A 20,949-nucleotide genomic window follows, 5' to 3' on the forward strand; every position below is an offset into this window, starting at 1 on the left:
TTTTTTTTTTTTATATAGACACCACATTTTCTGGCCCTCACTAGTCATTATTATATTTTTTTTGCACGTGTTTCCTTTGTGCATTTTTTTCTTTATTCTCATTTTAGTGTTTTTAATTTTGTGTGGATAGTACTCTGGATTTGATTAAAAGTATAATATTTTTGTTGTGAGTAAAAAGGAAATTTGATACACAAAATATTGTGAATATTTTTTTTAAAAGAAGAGCCAAGGTTAGAATACAAGTCTTAAATCAGCCTGGGCAAACAATAACTGCATGCTTAAAAAAGGATCAAGACCATCTTATGCAAATTATTACAATATAAATATCTGATTTTGAAATTACTTAAATAATTTTATTTATATATAAGTTAAGTTGTTATAATATAATTTTAGAATAAATATAAAAATTTTAAATTATTTATTTTTTGTATAAATATATGTTTAAAAGTATTTATTTTAGTATAATAATATGTTTGAAATTTATTTTTTATTTTAATTTTGTAACGGATAGCTATGAATATACTTTAAACATACATGTCCTTATATATATATATATATATATATATATATATATATATATATATATATATATATATATATATATATATATATATAATAAAAATACATTACAAATATATTCAAAATTATAATAATATAAAAATTTATGAATTTTAAGCCTAAGACCTATGCAGGACACAAATTATTATAGTTTAGTGAAATAAGCATTTATATTTTATTAAAATAATTAGCTTTTTGTGTTTTTAGTGTGTTTGTCTAAATTGTTTATACTTAAAAAAATAGTTTTTTTTTTCACTTTAAGAAGCAAATTTAATCTGATTCTTAAAAAAACACTTTATATAAAAAAATACTTTTTTAAAAGTTATTTTTTAAAAAAAATTAAACAAACTCACTCATTATCTAATTAATTGCATCACCAATGCAAACGTGGTTATTTTCATTCCATGTAATGCACAAATAGTAACAAAGAAAATTTTGAACCAAAACAAATAAATGGTCAAAAGAAAATTTCGTGTAACATTTTTTTAATAAAATAATATAGGCATCTGTCATAAAAAAATATTTTTATTAAGAATGATTAAATTCTTATTTTGAGTATTGTAACAAAAAGTTTTTATTATATAAATTATAGTAATTTATGTTCTTTAATCAAGATATTAAAGATTTAAATTCATACTATGTGTATAAAATATTTGTTTTGTGTGCTCTTATGATTTCAAAAAAAATTAATCATTATTTATGGCTTCGTATGAATATTATCATAAAAACATATTAAAGAATAATTGTATATTAAGTGTTAACATTATTCTAAAAAAAAGAATCCACATTTAAAACTACTAACTATCAGTTAATTTATTCAGTTATAAGTAAGTATCCTTTATACAGTATTAATTATCTTACATTATGTATTGTTTAAATCACCCCGTTAATTTATAGATAAAATCCTTAATTTGATTCTCTTAAATTTTATACGTGATCGTAATTAAATTATTCTAATATTCTTTAAATTCCTTTGTCATTTAAACCTTTTAGTCATCAAATTAATAATTAATTTTTTATCATTATATTAATTATTTATAAAGATAAATTTCAAAATTAATTTAATAATAAAATTTTGAGGCATAATTTTAATACTAAAACTTTTTTAAAGACAATAATATTTTTTTGACAGATTTAAATTTGAAAGACAATATTTGAAGGAAAAAAAGTAGAAAGTTTTCTCTTATTTCATACTACTTCTTCCATTCTTATATAAGACTTAAATGTTTAATCAATCAAAACTAACAAAAATAATTGATAACAAAAAATTTATAATTTTTAAAAAATTATTATTGTTATTAATATTTTCCTTTCTTTTAATTTGTTTGTTAATATATATATATATTTCTTTTAATTATGAGTATTTTAATTAAAAATAATTAATAGAAAATATTATAAATTGAATTTTGTAAAAAAATAAACATAATTGCAAATTTGGAAGTTATAAATAAGAATTGACTCTTTTAATCAGGAATATTTATTATGTGCATTTAACTGTTTAATTACTTAATCACTCGCAGGCTTAGACAAGTAGGTTCGATGGAAATTAGTTGATTAGATTGGCGTAAATTTAAGAAGTCGTCCTTTCCAAGTTTTTGATCCTAAATCCCATCCCATACGTAAATTTTTTTGGTAAAACAGCAAATAAAGTAGATGCGTGCAAAGTCCAGTCATCCCAAATTTCTAATCCGCTTTTCGTCAACACAACGATCGCGTTCATGCCCAGTGCTGTGTGTGTGGCCACTGAAGTAAAAGTAAACCCCGAAAGTCTCCAACGCAATTAAATCACCATTCACTCGCTCGTAAGATCTCGGCGAGAGCGCAAAACGCAGTCGTTTCACTATGAAACGCGAGTGCCACCGCTCGATCTCGGGGTCTTAAGTTTGCGATGCAGCCGAATTTGTTTCCCTTTGGAAGCGTGCTGGGGAATCCTTTCATTTTCAATGGCGACGGCGATTTGAGCGAGGGAGGAGGAGGGATCGAGAGCTCTAGGGTTTTCTTCTTGCTCCCGTTCTTCTTGCTCTCCCAGGGAGGAGCAATGGATTTGTCCAAGGTCGGCGAAAAAATCTTGAGTTCCGTTAGGTCCGCCAGATCTCTTGGATTGCTCCCTCCCGTTTCTGATCGCCCCGAGGTAAACGCGATTTTCACGCACAATTGCCTCGCTCGCCATTTGATTGTGTGCTTTTGGAATTTTAGATGTGTGGTTTTAGTTTTTACATAAAGATAATGCCGTGCGATTGGATTGTTGCAATGCATTGTATGTTTGTAGTTAAGCTAGGGTGAAGCGTTAACTGTGCTGCTTTTAATGCGTTTGATGCGAGTTTTGGATTTGATGATGTATTTGTACCGTTTCTGTGCGCCTACCACCTGATTGCGAGTTAACACTGAGCTAGACTTTTTGATAATAGAATTGGCGGCGGCAAGCTTGATTTGGAAAAATAATTAAATCATGAGATGGATTTCGTCGAGAATATTGGCTGTGTAAGAGGACTTGCTAAAAGCCGTAGATGTTGAGATGTTTTTGGCTGTAGGGAATACCATGGTTTTAAATTAATCCCGGTTGCAGTTTTGTCACGATCCTTGATATTGGGGGAAATTGCAGTTGATGTGGCCGCAACTGCGGTCGCGGTGAGTAAAAGACCTTGACGTTGCAGCTGCAATTGCGGTTGCAGACCATTTTTTAAAACCATGGGGAGTACTGAATAATTTGTTTTTAAGTTGCTTATTATATAGGATTTCTCGAGTGGAAACTCGTGAGTTTTGTTTACGGGAATTATTACAAGTGAAGATAGAGTTATATTTGCTATTCTGGAATAGATTTATAGGTTAAATGTGAAAGTGATTTGCTAAAGGAATTAGATTGGGTGACTGAAAGAATGGGCTCTCATTAGAATTGCAAATATTAGTTGCTATGAGAAACTGCAGTCATAAGGATGTGGTTTTACATATATTATATATTGTTTTCGAGTTTGAATAGCATCTTGAGTATGGCTTATTTTCATGTGGTTCATCTTTAAGCTCAGTAGCTATAATAATCTTAGTGGGCAACAAATTACAATCATAATTATGAACTGACATTTGTGTCCTAGCTTTTCTATTGGATGACTATATCTCTCTTCGCAATCAAAGCATAATCCTCTCTTACACTGCCAATCAACTCTTGTGAGGATTCTTTTTCTCCTAATAACGCAGTAGTCTTAAATAGCGGGGATGAGGAATTTGTTAATCTAGATGGTTGCTATTATTCACAAAGTTGATCATCCAGCATTCTTGATAACGTAGTGGTCTACAAGCCTTTTGAATATATCTTGTAATTTCATGCTTAAGTCCACCAGCCAACCTAACAGTGAATGTTCCCTGTGGTTGTCCTGCTGTTCATGTTCATACACATGTTAGTATTCGTGTAGTGACTCCTTATTTGTTTGAGTTAGAGTCATATTATCATGTTTTACAAATGTTGTTGAACAGGTTCCAGCTCGAGCTGCTGCTGCAGCGGCTGTAGCTCGTGCTCTTGCAGGGTTACCTCCTCATCAGAGATACAGTCTTTCATCAAGTTCAGAAGAACTAAGTTCAATATATGGAAGCAGACCTCAAGGCCAAGTAGTGGAGGAGCTGGAGGATGAATTCTATGAAGAGGTGCTATTTGCTGTATCACTCCAGTTTCAATTTCATACTGATTTTTCTTGGAACCTCCTTTGTGTTGAATGACAGAAACTATTTTCATATGGAGGTTCTGTTGCTCAATTTGGAGAGACACTTTTCTGTTTGTTTATGTTTATTGAGAGATGGCTGAAAATTTTATCTTTTGGAAGTTTCCAAATATGTCCTTGTACCAGGAGACCTTGAGATGGTTGCTAACAGTTGAGAGCATAGAACTTCTCAGTAAGAATTAGTTTTGTATCCTTAGATAGATCATTGATATAACACTTCATATTAGGAAGTTTTATATATTCGAATTTCTTCCTCGATTTTTTTAATTAATATTTGAAAATTTGAATATACCTTTATTTAGAACTTGAACTTGGGTAATGGGAATCCATATCCATTAGTAATCACAACTTCTGTTTGGGTATTTTTTTTTAATTGTTTTTTTCCTTTGGCTCATTTTCAGAAGTGACACAATTTATCCACTCTTTTCTCCTCTTGCCAAGTTTTGCTTATAACAGCTTCTTCTTATTAGTATACTACTATTTAACAAGTTTTATATTTTTAAAGTCTTCATGTTTCTACTGATTATAGGAAAACAAAAAGGAAAAACTATTTTTTTGGTTCCCTCTTATGAACTCAAGGCTTGAAAGAATGGAACTGTGAAAATCTGTAATTATTGATATCAATGTATACATGTTTCTGAGCTTAACTAGCTAACTCTAGCCGTTACTAACTTACTAACTCCCTCTCAGCCTCATAGTCTCGTACACATGTAATACACGTAATATTCCCCATGCTAACATTGTGAAAATTTCCTGTCACGTTTGCATTTCAATGAAATTTTATTCATATTTGATTGCCTTGAATTATGAGGTGAATGGATTCTTTTGAATGCCTTTATGCAGGACTTTGATCCAATTAGGCATGTTTTAGAGCACGTTCCAGTTGAAGAGAACGAGCTAACATATTTTGAAAAACAGGTGTGGTTCATGTTTCTCAATCTTGCTCAGTTGAAAATATTTTAACTTTTTGTTATCTTTAAAGGTAAAATTTTCTTTAGGTTCTCAGCTGAGTCATTCTTCTATGTAACAAAAAATATTTGTATCCAACTATCCATTGTATTACTTACTAGCTTAGAAGAAAGTAGAAACTGATTAATTTTTACACTTGTAACTGATGACATATATATCTTCATGATTCCTCTTTATTTATTAAAAGCAAAATATTATTAGCTTTGATGCTCATCTCTTGCATTCATTGCTAATTGTCATCTCTTGCACTTAAGAGCAACTCCAATGCTTTTGCTTTAAGTTACTTATCAATTGAGCAATGGTTCCAAAACAATATTCCTCTGTTGGAGTGGTGTGATTTGGCAGCCAGCTGTAGGAACTGCTAATTTAAGCAATGGTTGCAAACCATTAAATGAGCTCATGTCAGCTTGAAATCTTAACGTAATGATAAGTCGTTACAAATCTTATTATAATCTCAACAGTTTGAACTTGTTAATTGATTGAGTTAGGTTGTATTATCCTGCTACATGTTATTAATACTCTTATTTAAGATGTTTGGTCTTGGATTTTGTCATGTAGGCTGCCCTTAGATTGGCACAACTAGATAGAGTAGCCGAGCGTTTATCTCGCCATGTTATGGAGCATCATGAAGTGATGGGTAAGTTGAAGAGGTGAACTAAGAGAATCGACTATACCTACTCTGTGCATTAGTACATGAGTTCATGCATGTTGGATATTTTTTTTTTGCTGTGCACAGTTTTTTACTTGCTTATATCAAGGTTGTCAATTTTTAATTGCGTGAGCAACATTTTATTAGGCTTAGATATGAATTTAGTCCTGGTAAGTAGGGGTGTTCGCGGGATTTTAGCTAAATTCAGGACTTAACCCAATCAAATTTGATCGGTTTGGTTCGGTTCGTTTCACAATTTGTTTTTGAAACTCAACCCAACTCAATCCATTCATGAATGGTTTGGTTTGGTTCGAGTCAACGGGTTATCCATTTAAATTTGATCTTTTTTTTTAGAACTACTATTTTATATCATGATTCATCCAAATATCAAATACAATTAACATAGTATTATTAAATGTCTGAAAGTAGTAAAATTGATTAATTTAATACCATCAACATAATATTCTAAAATAGATTAATACAAATAATATTTTTTTTAACGAGATTTACTATAATAGTCTGAATCAATACTATTTCCTACAAACTCATTTCTTGCAATAAGCTTTGCTACAATCAAATTTGTTGCAACCAAATTTGTTGAAACAAATAAACAAAATATGATCAATTAATATTATAAACATGGCAGAAAAAAATAAATATAAAAAAATGGGAAACGAATAACAATGTACCTAAAAGTAATATCTTAAGAAGTTCCAATACTAGTAGTCCCAATATTAGCAGGATTTAAGGACAAACCAAACAACTCTAAAACTTTTGATCGGTTCAGTTCGATTTTGATCGGATCTATAAATCTAAACCCGTGACCCAACCCGTACATGAATGCTTTTGATTGATTCGGTTTTGACCCAAATACATAAATGACCCAACCCAAACTGTTCGGATCGGTTTGGGTCAATTCGGGTTCACGGATGACCTATAACCACGAACACACCTACCGGTAAGTTTGAGCTTTTTCAATTTTGGTCCTTGTTAGTTTTTTTTTGTGCATTTATAATCTCTGTAAGTTTGTGCTTCTTTAGTTTTGGTCCCTGTAAGTTTTCTTTGTTCACTTTTAGTCCTTGTAAGTTTATGTTTTTCTAATTTTGGTCCCTAAAAGCGGGAACTTATAGTTAAATAGATTAAAAATTGAAAAATTAGAATCTTAAAGAGACTAAAATTGAAAAAGCGCAAACTTACAAGGACTAAAATGAACAAAAAAAACTTATGGACCAAAATTGAAAAAGCCCAAACTTACATGGACTAAAATGAAAAAAAGAATCAAAATTGGAAAAACACAAACTTACAAGGACTAAATTCATATTTAAGCCTTATTTTATGAGCAAATTACACTGATACCCCTTGTGGTTTCTTCAAAATTTACATTATACGCCGCCTTTTCCCCCTTCCAGTAACCCCCTAAATTGTTTGAAATATATGACATTGACGCTCTCAATACCCAAGAAATACATTACACTATGTAACCATGTAAGGGGGGTTTATTGTAAAGGTAAAAAAGGGGGTGGATTTTGAAGAAACCACAAAGGTGTCAGTGTAATTTGCTTTATAATTATTAATTTCTCAATAAAAATTAAAAAAAATTAAGCTTTTGTTGACTTATAAATCATGTTAAGATCCTAATTCTAGTATCCTTATCAGTAAATGTATCTGGAAGAAAGCAGTGCCATTCTAATTTAAATTTAAATAATAAACAATTTTGGTCTAAATTCATTGAGATATTGAGAAATTGGGTTCATGCAACTCTACTGCAGTTGCCAACTTCCCTTTTTTTTAAGCTTTAGAATAAGTAGCTGATACTTACTTTTGCCCAGTGAAGGGGATGAATTTGGTCAGAGAATTGGAAAAAGACTTAAGAATTGCAAATGTCATCTGTATGGTAAGCATCATAACTAATAAGGAGCTGATACTTACTATTTTGTCTATCTTGCTCTTACTGCATTCTTTTTTATGCTTTGCAGAATGGAAGAAGACACTTGACATCATCTATGAATGAGGTTTCAAGAGATCTGATTGTGAATTCTTATTCTAAAAAGAAACAAGCTCTTCTGGTAATTCTGTCTCTTTTTGTACAAACTAGCCTTATGTTTTTGTTTTTTGTATGCCTGTCTATGCTGTTTCCCATTTTCTCATGATCTTATTTTATTTCATTGTGTATTTTAGAAATTGATTTCTTCTTATTCATAAGTTGTTATCGGGTATATAAAGTAGTTTAGTTTAGGATACATAATAGCATGTGGTGGTAATTTCGTGAATTCATCTATTTCCATTCATAGGACATGCTTCCAACCTTGACTGAACTTCGACGTGCATTGGACATGCCATCAACACTTGAATCCCTTGTAGAAGAAGGGAATTACTGGAAGGTGAGCTTCTATATATTAAAATGCAGATTGTGGTCAATTACTCACAACTTAATCAAGTTTCTAATTTTTGTTTTTTCTGTTTTTTGGATCTTAGGCATCTTCTAAGATGTTCATTTTTCGTGTTGATCATTATGCAGGCATTTCAAGTCCTATCTGAGTATTTGCAAATCTTAGATAGTTTGTCAGAGCTTTCAGCAATACAAGAAATGAGTCGTGGTGTGGAGGTGAATTTTGAATAACTATTAGGAAGGATTAAGATGATTTATTCTTAAGATTTTCCTTGCATGTTAGGAGTAATTAGATCTGTTCTTATGTTCCTGAACATATTCCTGAACACATAAGTTTTCTTCATTGTATTATTAATGCAGGTTTGGCTGGGAAGAACTTTACAGAAGCTGGATGCTCTTTTATTGGGAGTATGCCAAGAATTCAAGGAAGATGGCTATATAACAGTGAGTGTCTATGTTCTTAGTTTTTTTATTTGGTTAGTTTTTCCCCCATTCTTTCTTGGATTTGTTTGTGTATTTCTTATTCTCTTCCATTTGTATATCTCCTTTATTAATACATTTTTTCTTTATAACCCCCCCCCCCAAAAAAAAAACCAATATTTGATATATGTTGTCCTCACTGTAGTGTGCACGCGGAGATATTTGGTATTGTATTATTGGAAATATATTCTAAATGATGTTAACGTAAAGAGGTGGTGCAGGTAATTGATGCATATGCATTAATAGGGGATACTGCCGGTCTTGCTGAAAAGATACAGAGTTTCTTCATGCAAGAAGTTATATCAGAAACACACTCTGTATTAAAGGCTATTGTGCATGAGGTATGTAATACATTTTCTTGCCTAACTCATGTTTAGTACTATCTCAATTCTGAACTTATTTAGGAGGCGGGAGAGTTAATAGCATATTTTCCCCAATTGAGTGTGGAGTCTGTTCAATATTCCATGTAATTTTCATCTGTAATTATGGTGACATTGTATTAAATTAGGATTGACAGCACTTAATTCCTTGCAATGGGTAGTAGGACAATTGCCCATAATTATTGATATTGGATGCCCCAAAACAATATTACTGATTGTAGCAATGGATTCACATTAAATATTAGTTCAGTTGATTTAAAGGACTATAATTTCTCTCTGCCAACCCAAATAAAAGGACTCAATTAATTAGTATGTTGTTGATTTTTTTTTTTGTAGGATGAGGAGGGACTTTCGCAAAATAGTAGGTACTTTTTCTTCCGCAAGCATATTTATCATCCTTTAATGTTTAGTATGAGTATTTTTATGTTAGATTGGCTTCATAGTTGTCATTTCAATTCCAGGCTTACTTACAGCGACTTATGCCTTCGAATACCTGATTCAAAGTTCAGGCAATGCTTATTACGAACATTGGCTGTTTTGTTTGACCTTATGTGTTCATACCATGAAATTATGGAATTCCAGCTAGAAAGAAAGGTAAACTTCCGGTTCCTCTTAAATATATTCTTTCCATTCATTATGCCTTTCCTCCCTTCTGCTTTGTGCATTCAAATCATGTGGACTTGTACACCCCAAACATAGTCACATGGACTACTATTGGGTCAATCTTGGCTTTTAATTTTTAATTATTTGTTTTTGCAATGGTTAGAGAAGTCATTTGTAGTTTTCCACCCAATTGCTTAGTCCCTAATTTTAAACCTCTTAAGATCCTGAAAAGATCTCACTTCTCACTCAACAAGTTAACTTGTAAGTTGGATAAATCCTTGAATTGGTTTTGATGGGTTGAGTAAATCACCAGTTCGTGATAGGGTACACTTCTCACAATCGTCTAGTATTTCAATATGTATCCAATCTAGAGACTGGGAAGTGGGAAGAAAGCTACATTCATGATTACAGTGTCTATAGTTGTTTCATATTTGTTTTTCAGGCTCATACATATGGTTGATTTTAATCACAGGACTCAGCAGCACAAACTTCAAATAAGTGCAATGAAGAGATTTCCTGTAGTCCAGGTGAGACTCAGGAAGTTGATTCAGATGTAAGAGCCTGCAATAATTCTATGTCCAGTTCCAGAGATGTAATACATGGCTCATCTTCTAGGGAGGAATCTGCAACAAAGAGCTCACTGACTGAAACCAGTGGTTCACCATATAGTGATTTTCATGATACAATTAAGGAGGCTGGAAAGGAGGACAGTGCAACATCAAGCATTGAGTCCCCTTGGTACCATCTTCGCAAAGAAGCTACAACATTTGTTTCACAGACCCTTCAAAGAGGACGCAGGAATCTGTGGCATCTCACTGCAAGTCGTGTGTCAGTATTGCTTTCTTCTGCTGCAGTCTGTACTGCTAGCATTCATCAATTCTTGAAAAATTATGAAGACCTCGGTGTCTTTATTTTGACTGGGGAAGCCTTTTGTGGAATTGAAGCAGTTGAATTTAGGCAGAAGTTAAAGGTTGTTTGTGAAAACTATTTCATAGCTTTTCATCGACAAAATGTGCATGTAAGTGACCTTAAGGCTTCTCATTCTTCATGGTTGTTAGAGTCATATAATGTTGATCGTGATTTCTTATGTAGTTCCTTTGAGTCTGGTACATGTAAAATGCAATGTGATTTCTTGCCTCCTATGTCTGCATGGTGTCTCTAAGATGGTGATGGTGTTCTGGTTATCAATAAGATTTTAATGTAATAATTTTGTTCCATAAATTTTAAACTTGTTTACTTCTGTTGTTCTCTCTAGGTGTTTGTTGGGATGTCTAACATGTTCTTATTTGTAGATCTGTTAATTGGGTGCTTGTCTAATTAATTTTACTAGTAGCAGAAGATAATCCAAATTACATTTTTTTTAATGTTTAGATCCAGAAACATCCACAATATTATTTTGTTTCACGATTTAACATGTTGGCTATGCCATTTGTGATTCTGTTGATTTTCTGTTGTCTACTGGAAAATGGAAATTGCTCTGTTATAATTGTGTGGAAAATTAAGAATGCTTTAATTTGCTGAAACTATTGCAAATGCAAAAACTAAATAATTCATGACTGGGAATAAATTAATCAATTAACTGCATTTTTTTCTCGGCTTTCAAAATTTGTGATGCAGAATAATTAGCTATGTAATCACTAAGTTGGTGTTTGGGCTTGTTGATATGCCAAGCTATGCATCTGACAATGTCTTGGATAAATGATTAAATTAGATTTGTTGTTTTTTCTTTTTAGGCACTAAAAATGGTTTTGGAGAAAGAGACTTGGCTAAAATTACCCCCAGAAACAGTACATATGATCAGTTTTGCAGGACTTATTGGTGATGGAGCACCGTTGATTTCTTTATCCAGTGGTAAATCAACTAATGTCAGTGCAGTCCATTCCATTAAATCGGTGAATATGGTTCACACTGGTGCAAGGAAGAATGGGTTTTCTCACTGGATTAAAAGTGGAAACCCTTTCCAGCAAAAATTACCAACCTCCAATGAAGGTCGTGGTTACTCGCAACCTAATGGATCAGTTTGTGGTGAATTTGACGGAAGTTCAACCAATAATTTTCATGACGATAAAACACCCAGAAAGAATGATATCAATCAAATGAATGGTGCCAATTCTGTTTCAGAAGATGAAAATGAGGATCTTCTTGCTGACTTTATTGATGAAGATAGTCAACTACCAAGTCGAAGTTCTAAACCCCATCATTCAAGAGCTCTCTCTTCACATGTTAATGACGAAGAGAATACAACACAAACTGGATCTTCTCTCTGTCTATTAAAGTGAGTTGCTTTACATTTTGTATTAGAAGAACCGATTACCTTCCACCATATAGTTTTATTATTACTGGATTTAATGAGATATTGCATGTCTTAAAATGTAAGGTCTATGGATAAATATGCAAGGCTTATGCAGAAATTGGAAGTGGTAAATGTTGAGTTCTTCAAGGTAGGCATTTCTTCCTTTAAATGACTTGCTGTACATTACCCACCCTCCCGCCTTTTCTTTACAGGTTACACATACAAGCATGGTGGTGCTTTTTTTTCCTCTCTAAATTCCTTTTTCCTGATTCAGTATATTGATGCAGGGAGTATGCCAATTGTTTGGATTTTTTTTCTATTTTATATATGAAACATTTGGTCAGCAAAACGCTAGTTCAACTGGAAAAGGCACTTCTAGCTCTCTTAACTGTAAGTGACATAACGTATTAGATTCTCAAATGTTGGTTGCAAAATCCAATTTTGAGTTGATTAATCATTAGTGATTGAGTCCAATTATGACATGCAGATCGCCTGAGAACAGCTTTATCCAGAGTAAACCAAGATTGTGAAGAGTGGATTAAGTCTCAATCATCGTCACCAACATCTTTGAGTTCACCATTTGTACATGCTGAGTTGACACCTACACACCCTCCCAATACAAATTATGGTCACTCCTCAGGGACTTCTTTGGGTCTGAAGGTATTTGTGTGAAGTTCATTTTGGGAAAAAACAGTTCTCACATGCTTTGTAATTTTTTTCTTCCAAATGACTAGAATTATGATGCCATATGCTATAATTTTCTTTCACTGTTTATCAGCTGCTTGACATTGTTGATTATTTTTTAGAAAATTCCTTAAGGATATGAAGTGGGAGTTATTGTTTTCTGTAATTTGGCCCAGAAATAACACTATACTTTGGTTGAGCAGATATTTGGATTTGGCTTCTCTAAACTGAGGGAAGACTTGAAAGATAATAATCTGAATATTATTGTAATTCTATCTTTTAAAGAGTGAATACAAGACTTATTTATAAGCTGCCAGTGACCTAATTAAGGAAAGAAATAAAATGGAACAAAATCTGTACAAATAAAAAAAAATCAAATCTATACTAATTACAGAATAAAATCTGTGCTAATTATGGAATGCATCACATCACTCCCTCTCAAGCTAGTGAATGTATATCTATCATTCCCAGCTGGCAAGTAAGGTCTTGAAGCTGCTCCGTGGGAAGTCCCTTGGTGAACATATTTGCCAGCTGAAGCTTTGAAGGGATGTATTCGGTGGCTATATGACCACTGTCCAATTTCTCCTTAATGAAATGTTGATCGATCTCTATGTGCTTTGTTCAATCATGTTGAATTGGATTGTGTTCAATGCTGATGGGGGACTTATTATCACAAACTAGTCCCATAGTAGCTTCATATTTTATTTTGAGGTCATCAAGTATGATCTTCATCCATAACAACTCACAAACACCTTGAGCCATAGCTCTAAATTCTGCTTCTGCCCTTGATCTTGCAACCACATTTTGCTTCTTACTCCTCCACGTTACTAAATTTCCACCCAAGAACATACAATATCTTGTGGTAAATCTCTTATCAACAATTGATCCTGTATAGTCAACATCAGTATATACTTTCATGGATAAATTTTTCTCCTTTTTAAACAACAACCCCTTTCCTGGAGAAGACTTCAAGTATTGAATGATCCTATTTACTGCCTGCACATATCTCTCTCTTAGGTCATGCAAGAATTGACTAACCACACCAACTGCATAGGCTATATTAGGCCTGGTGTGGGATAAGTAGATAAGTTTTCCTACAAGTCTCTGGTATTGTAAACAGACGGATAAAATGTGGTCATGAGTTGAGTAGGACTAACACCATTTAAAACATGAGAAGGTAACCTATTTATCAAGTAAGTAGCGGTTAGAACAGTTTCCCCCCAGTAAGACTTAGTAATAGACATTTGGAAGAGTAAAGCTCTAGCAACCTCAAGGAGATGTCAAATTTTCCTTTCTGCAACCCCATTTTGTTGAGGGGTGTCCACACAAGTTAACTCATGAACAACACCATTATCTTTGAGGAAATTGGAAAGGTTTTGATTCACATACTCTCTCCCATTATCAGAACACAATCTTTTAATCAGGCTCCCAAATTGTGTTTGAATTATATGGTAAAAGTTTACAAACAATTGGAAAACTTCAGATTTGTCTTTCATGAGAAATGTCCAGGTAACTCGAGTGCAGTCATCAATAAAAGAAACAAACCACTTTGCACCAGAAATATTACTAATGGGTGCACGTCCCCACACATCCGAATGAACAAGATCAAAAGGTTTAGAACTTTTATTGGTACTGGGAAGAAAAGTTGTTCGATGGTGTTTAGCAAACTACAAACATCACAATGAAAAGACTCGACTGACCTTTTTGTAAACAAAAAAGGAAATAAAGACTTAAGGACACTAAACGGAGGATGACCCAGACGCCTGTGCTGAAGCCATAGTGGGGAGGATGACCAAGGTTCTGAACTTGTTTGATGATTGGAAGTGAGAGCCTTCTGTCTGGTACACTCTTTATTGTCCTCATGCTGTAAGTAGTATAACCCGCCCTGCTTTTTAGCAATTCCAATCGTCCTCCCCGTGGCAATATCCTGGAAAACACAATGGGAGTGGAAAAATGTCACATAACAGTTTAAGTCCAGGGTGATTTTATGAATAGACAAGAGGTTATTAGATAGTTTGGGAACATGGAGCACATTGTTCAAATGAAGGGAAGATTGAAGTTGAATGTTACCACAACTAGTAATGGGGGTATGAGAACCATTAGAAACAGTGATGTGTTGGTTACCAGTTAAAAAGGTGTAGGATGAAAAATAAGAAGAGTGAGGTGTCATATGATCAGTAGCACTAGAGTCTATAATCTAGATATTTTCAGTAGAAGCATTAAAGGATAGGAAGCTAGAACTCTTACCAGCCATGGTTAGGGAACAAGAGCTAGATGTCTTACTGAAAGGGTTCATAAAGGCTCATAGACGTTCCAATGACAACGGCAGAAGATGGCTGATGGCGGAGGACGGCGTCGAACGGCGACCAGTGGTATACGCATTGACTGAGCACTGAGCAGTATCAATTGTAGCAATGAAGGCTGCCTAGAAGAATGCAGAAGCAGAGCCCCTTGGATCGGAGGCTCTGATACCAACTTGAAAGATAATAATCTGAATATTATTGTAATTCTATCTTTCAAAGAGTGAATACAAGACTTATTTATAAGCTGCCAGCGACCTAATTAAGGAAAGGAATAAAATGGAACAAAATTTGTACAAATAAAAAAAAATCAAATCTGTGCTAATTATGAAATGTATCACAACAGGAAGTTTAGAGGATAAAATGCAACCTTTACACAAAAAACTCAATTTCTGCATATTTCTTGTCCTACTCCTAATTGCTGTGCCTAAGCCATAATCTATTCTTTTTGGGTTCGGGTTCCTCCTCTCTTCCTCGGTGCCCAACCCTTTTCTAACCTTTGCTGTCCTTCTCTTTCCTAACTGACAACACAATCTTTCCTCTCTGCTCAATATTGTTGCTTCACTCTCTTCCCTTTTGCTTCTTTGTTGCTGTTTGCCTGCATCTCGTTTCTTCTCTGGTTGTGGTTTTGCTGCATGTTGTGTTGTTAGGTTGCTGTATTGTTAGGTTTCTTATCTCTTATTTTTTGTGCATATATCATATATGTGTGTGTTTGTTTAAATATAATTTTGCATTTTAGTTGAAACTTATGATTCGTGTTACGATCCTACACTCCTCGTCCAAACTCAATGTTGACAACATATTAGAAAAGAGATGTTGCAATTTGCGTTGAATGTTAGGATCCGATTGGAAGGTATGGGACTTGTGTCTCACATTGGAAGGATGTGATTTTAGTGTGGGTATACAAGGTCCAAGCTCTCCAACTAGAATGAATAGCTTGTGGTGTGGTTCTCCTAATGTTCTTATCAATTGGTATAAGAGCTTTCTACCATGTCTCTCAGCTGCAAATGAGGGACATTGGTGGTGACATTGGCCTTGCAGTGTTCACTCGGGACTAGTCTTAGGAGTTAGGACTACTGCACAGCCAGTCCATGTGTGTGCTGGGGCTGCGGATGAGCGTGGTGGGATGTTATTGATAGTTTCACATTGGAAGTATGGGAATCTAGTGTGGGGTTTGAGGCTGTGGGCTCTCCAACTACATCGGTTAGCTTATCAATGACTTTTTTTTATGAAGGAATCTTTTCCCCCCTTTCTTATATTAATTTATCTTGTTGTACTCCGTGGTGGTTTTTAATCGTGCCAAATGATGTTTGTGATCCATGTAGCTGACCTCACCTAGTGGAATAAGACTTTGTTGTTGTTGTACTCCGTGGTGGCTTGTAAAGATATTTTCTTCATTTATGTCTCATTAAAAAGATTTTGAATCAAGGAGGAAGCTGTGAAAGATATGTTTATGTCTCTATAAAATCTTTTTAATGTTTCAGGAAAGATGTGTGGCTGTTGACACTATATCTCTTGTTGCTCGAATACTGAATAGATCTAAAGCTCATCTCCAATCAATGCTCTTGCAAAGTAATTCAACTATACTTGAGGATTTCTATGTTCATCTGGTATGTGGAATCTTAATATTTAATGTACAGTGGGTTAACCTATTGTGGAAAACTGGAAATAGATGTTGACAGATCTTTCAAGGCTTCTTTGTTGACATTATGGAATTTGACATTGATGAAGATTTGAAATGTTATGGATTAGATAAAGTTGAAATCCTGCCTTCTAATGTTAATATTTACTGTGCTTCATGTCTGAACTTTGTTTGGTAGTGAGGAATGGGAAGGAAGGTAATGGAAATGGACCAATGCTATGTAGCTAAACTGGGGGCTAGTCTGCTACCTTTCTCCTCTTTTCAATGCTCTCTTTACCTAACATGATACTAGAATAGAATTTCATTGTAAAAAATTACATTTTTGGAGGGCCTTATTATGCTCATAGGAGTAACAATGCATACATCTGAGAGTGCATGCAATGTTGGCTTAGGAGGAGTGAGAAAGCAGCGCTCATTAAACTCACCCCTCCCCTTCTCCTTTTTTGTTTTGTTTTGTTTTATGAGGTTTTCTCTTATCCTTTGGAAATGAGACCAATCCTCACTAAGGGTATTGAGGTTGCCCCTCTAAGCACTTTCCTGCAGTTCTGGCCCCGTGACATTGTAGAGAACCCCCTTTTATTAAAGTCTTCTTATTGGATGCTTATGTTTGCTTGCTAAAACATTTATTGTGTAAGCAAGTGAAATTTCTTTTGTTCAAGGGTAGGGTACCCCTTGTACCCAACCCAATGCAATAAAATTGTTTTTTCGCAGATAAAAAAAATGTTTGGGTTGGATTTTTAGGATATATATTTTTATTTATAGTTTATTTCTACTTGATTCAATTGTTTTTACATTTTTTTTATGTGAAAAAGTAAGTATGGATAACAACAATCTTTAATACGTAAGGATTCCTTTAGGTGGATGCTGTACCAGATCTTACAGAACATGTTCATCGGACTACAGTGAGACTACTGTTGCACATTAATGGGTAAGACAAAATGTATACCTAGCTAGAAGTCTACAAGGTTGCTTTGGAAGTGTTGCTAATATATATGACTTCTGTACTATCAAATTTACATCCACGATCTGGGTCCTTTTCTTTTGATCAAACCATTTGAGAAGGGAAACTATATTATACCAAAATGAGTTTAATTTATAAATATTTTTCTATTGCATGGTTTGAACTACAAATTTTTGGTGCCGAAAATAAAAAAAAGAGCCAAATATATTTAGTGATAATCTATTTTTATTATGTGAGATATATCAATAATTCAACTTCATATTTAGGATTCCTTCAATTTTAAGGGATATTTTTTAAAAAATGTTTTGAAGTAAAAAATATTTTGTAATATAGTTTAAAGATCTCAAAACTGTGTTGCCAAGTACAATGAAAGGATTGTATCTGGTGACAGGTGTGCTTTGAAATTATCACAAAATTATGTTATTTTTTATGCTTGTGTTTATTTGTAAGCCTGGGTCTTATTTTGGGTCTCTTAACCAGCACAATCTGTTTGAGTTGTAGAAACAAAATTTCAACCTAATTTTGAATGTTTACATATTGGAAGGTCGTTGTAACTAGTTTAAATTTAATTGTTCTTTTAATTTTTATTCATTCTTTTGCAGATATGTTGAACGTGTTGCCAATTGTAAATGGGAAGTAAAAGAGCTTGGCATGGAGCATAATGGGTTTGTATTTTTGGATCGTCTTTATATTTGAATTCTAAGTCTTTTTTTTTTTTCCTTTGTATTGCTTGTAGTTGGTTACATTAAGTATAGGTAGTTGCTAGGTAAACAACTTATAGCACACATTACATGTACTTGTAAAAATTATCTGCACTATTAGGATATTGTTTTAACGATGTTCTTGAGTATGAACACTCGCTTTTTTGTGTATGTGAATGAATTTTGCAAACTACCTTTCTAAAAACTTATGTTAGGTGAAAACAGAAAAGGTTTTATATCTAACACATCCCATCATGTAAGATCCCTTTCGGTGAATGCACAAGCCACCTACCTTGTGCCATAATTTTAACTTTTTGTTAGATAATGAGGGCAACAAGGATCAAACTTTAGTTAACTTTGTCCTAGAGGCTTTGATACCATGTCATGAACCGGTCATCCCAAAAACTTAAGTTGTCGAGTGAAAGCACATGGTTTTATTCCTGATGAGGACATACAATTATGAATACTAGTGAATGATTTTAATGACACCAAATGTTCTTTTATCTCATAAAAGACTTTGATATCCGAGTCCTTGGGCCAAATAGTATAATGCTTGGTTGTTGTTGTAAGTGTTATTGAACTGCAACCATAACTATAGACAGGGAGTTAAATGTTTCTTTTTTGTCAGAATTTTTATCTTGGAAATAAGCTGCATTCTTTCCGCACTTCTGACTTGTGTAGATTGTATTGATAGATATGTTGATTTGATGCTGGGGGAGTTTAAGCACTATAAAACACGACTTGCTCATGGAGGAATTCGTAAAGAGGTATTGTTGTTACTCATTATCTTGAGACACACTTGTCAAGCACATGCAAATCAACTTATTCCATGAATATATATTTGAAATGTTGACTTTTTATATTGTTGAAAAGGATATAAATTCTTAATGTTTAAACATGACTTTTGTTTTGCTATTTCTGCTTCTGTATGTGTAGGTTCAAGACCTATTATTGGATTATGGGCTTGAAATTGTGGCGGAAACTCTTGTTGAAGGACTTTCACGGGTGAAGAGATGTAGTGATGAAGGACGGGCCCTTATGTCATTAGATCTGCAGGTTATTTCTGAAGCCATGATCAATTTTTAGTGCTTTCAATAGTTTGGATTTGAAGTTCATATGGTAGATTAATATATTAATAGTTATGGCAAACCTGGTTTAATCTTAATCAACTATTAAATTATGTAATAACAAATTTTACCATTGTTTAAATTACTTGTCAACATTCTGCTTTCAAATGAATTTTAATTTCAGACCTTAATAGCAATCATGTCATGGGTTCGAATCCGGAAACAGCCTCTTTGCATATGCAAGGGTAAGGCTGCGTACAACATCCCTCCCCCATACCTTCGCATAGCGAAGAGCCTCTGGACAATGGGGTACGAAGAGACCTTAATAGCAATCATATCTTAAAAGTGTCGAATATGTTATGGGATAAATATGAATTCTTATGTAACACAGAGTTGCAGACAATGATCAATAAACTGATCAACATTCTTGCCCCTTCAGTTATTCTCTTTTAGTTTTTATATGCTGAGGTTGGATTTGTGTCTTTCCACATTCCAGGTTTTGATCAATGGGTTACACCATTTTGTGTCGCTGAATGTGAAGCCCAAGCTACAAATGGTTGAGACTTTCATCAAGGTAAATTGTTTGCAAATACAGATGAATTTTGTCACAGGGCAGAATTAGTTGGGTCTGCCCAACCTGTTGTATAAATTGGGATCTCTCATGTTTGAAACTTCCATTGTATGCAATACATTTACATTTTATTACTAAAATACACATCTTGGACTTTTAAACCAGGCTTACTACCTTCCCGAGACAGAATATGTGCACTGGGCACGAGCACACCCGGTAAGAATATCCCCCTACCACTGTATCGTCACACATCTGATTGCACAGAGGTCTTAACCAAGCATCCTAACTCTTGCAGGAATACAGTAAAAGCCAGGTTGTTGGACTGGTCAACCTTGTTGCCACTATGAAAGGTTGGAAGAGGAAAACCAGGTTGGACATACTAGAAAAGATTGAATGAGCATGTCTTTTGTTGTGTATCAAGTCAGGCAAATAGAATCTTCTGCTCTTTTTCCCCTTTGTCTTTCTTTTTTGGCAGAGCTTCGTGTAAAGGTAGTGTATATTGCTTGGCATTTGATCCCCTATTAATTATGGAGTATTTTCCAAATCTGTGCGTTGGTGTCTTGTAGATAGTCCTTTGAAAATAAGCTGTAATTGTACTATAATTTTACCTTATAATTTTTTTTATCATGTTATTCAGGTAACTGATCGGTTATTCCCTCTCCTTGATTAACATAACTCGTGAGGGAATGAATTATCATATCAAAATTTTGTATTTATCTTTTAGTTTCTAAATATTCAAAAATTTTAAGAGTCCTACTTATTTAATGTCTATAAAGATTGAAGAGAGATATATTGAAGTAGAAACACAACATGAGAGAATCCATTGTGGTAATTTTAATGAGGAATGCTTGACGCTCTTTCCAATATTTTCTTTGATTGGCTGAAATTGGTTGAAAATCATTAATTTTGGTGGATCTCATATTTAAATTAGGAAATAGAATCATTAATGGTAAGTGTAATCCAACAAAATTGATGGTTTTTAACAAACTTCA

At 33.7% G+C, this 20,949-nt stretch overlaps 1 protein-coding gene across 6 annotated transcripts; it reads left to right on the forward strand.

The window, feature by feature from the left end:
* Positions 1-2,125: 2,125 nt before the first annotated feature.
* Positions 2,126-20,569, forward strand: LOC100803274 (syndetin). 6 transcript variants are annotated; one of them, XM_006591035.4, is made up of 25 exons: positions 2,126-2,689; positions 4,027-4,194; positions 5,112-5,186; positions 5,796-5,874; positions 7,716-7,780; positions 7,863-7,952; positions 8,178-8,267; positions 8,405-8,491; positions 8,636-8,719; positions 8,977-9,096; positions 9,472-9,500; positions 9,597-9,729; positions 10,211-10,756; positions 11,472-12,013; positions 12,116-12,179; positions 12,319-12,421; positions 12,519-12,691; positions 16,500-16,625; positions 17,515-17,585; positions 18,221-18,283; positions 19,014-19,086; positions 19,256-19,375; positions 19,883-19,960; positions 20,123-20,173; positions 20,253-20,569. In XM_006591035.4, exons 1-25 carry the CDS (start codon positions 2,447-2,449, stop codon positions 20,352-20,354), a joined length of 3,375 nt encoding a protein of 1,124 aa, XP_006591098.1. In that variant the 5' UTR covers positions 2,126-2,446; the 3' UTR covers positions 20,355-20,569. The 6 variants fall into 6 exon arrangements, 4 of the variants coding, with proteins under 4 accessions (XP_006591098.1, XP_040862950.1, XP_040862948.1 ...); XM_041007014.1 differs by lacking the exons at positions 2,126-2,689; positions 4,027-4,194 and adding an exon at positions 4,205-4,440; XM_041007015.1 differs by lacking the exons at positions 2,126-2,689; positions 4,027-4,194 and adding an exon at positions 4,205-4,440 and having other exon boundaries at positions 7,721-7,780.
* The last annotated feature ends 380 nt before the right edge of the window (positions 20,570-20,949 follow it).

The sequence above is a fragment of the Glycine max genome, chromosome 11 (genome assembly GCF_000004515.6).
Source record: "Glycine max cultivar Williams 82 chromosome 11, Glycine_max_v4.0, whole genome shotgun sequence".
NCBI classification, from domain to species: domain Eukaryota; kingdom Viridiplantae; phylum Streptophyta; class Magnoliopsida; order Fabales; family Fabaceae; genus Glycine; species Glycine max.

Coding starts and splice junctions, on each gene's coding strand:
- LOC100803274 (XM_006591035.4), top strand. CDS start 2,447: ATGCAGCCGAATTTGTTTCCCTTTGGAAGCGTGCTGGGGAATCCTTTC. Junction 9,730..10,210: donor AATTCCAGCTAGAAAGAAAG/GTAAACTTCCGG, acceptor TTTTAATCACAG/GACTCAGCAGCACAAACTTC. Junction 20,174..20,252: donor ACTGGGCACGAGCACACCCG/GTAAGAATATCC, acceptor TAACTCTTGCAG/GAATACAGTAAAAGCCAGGT.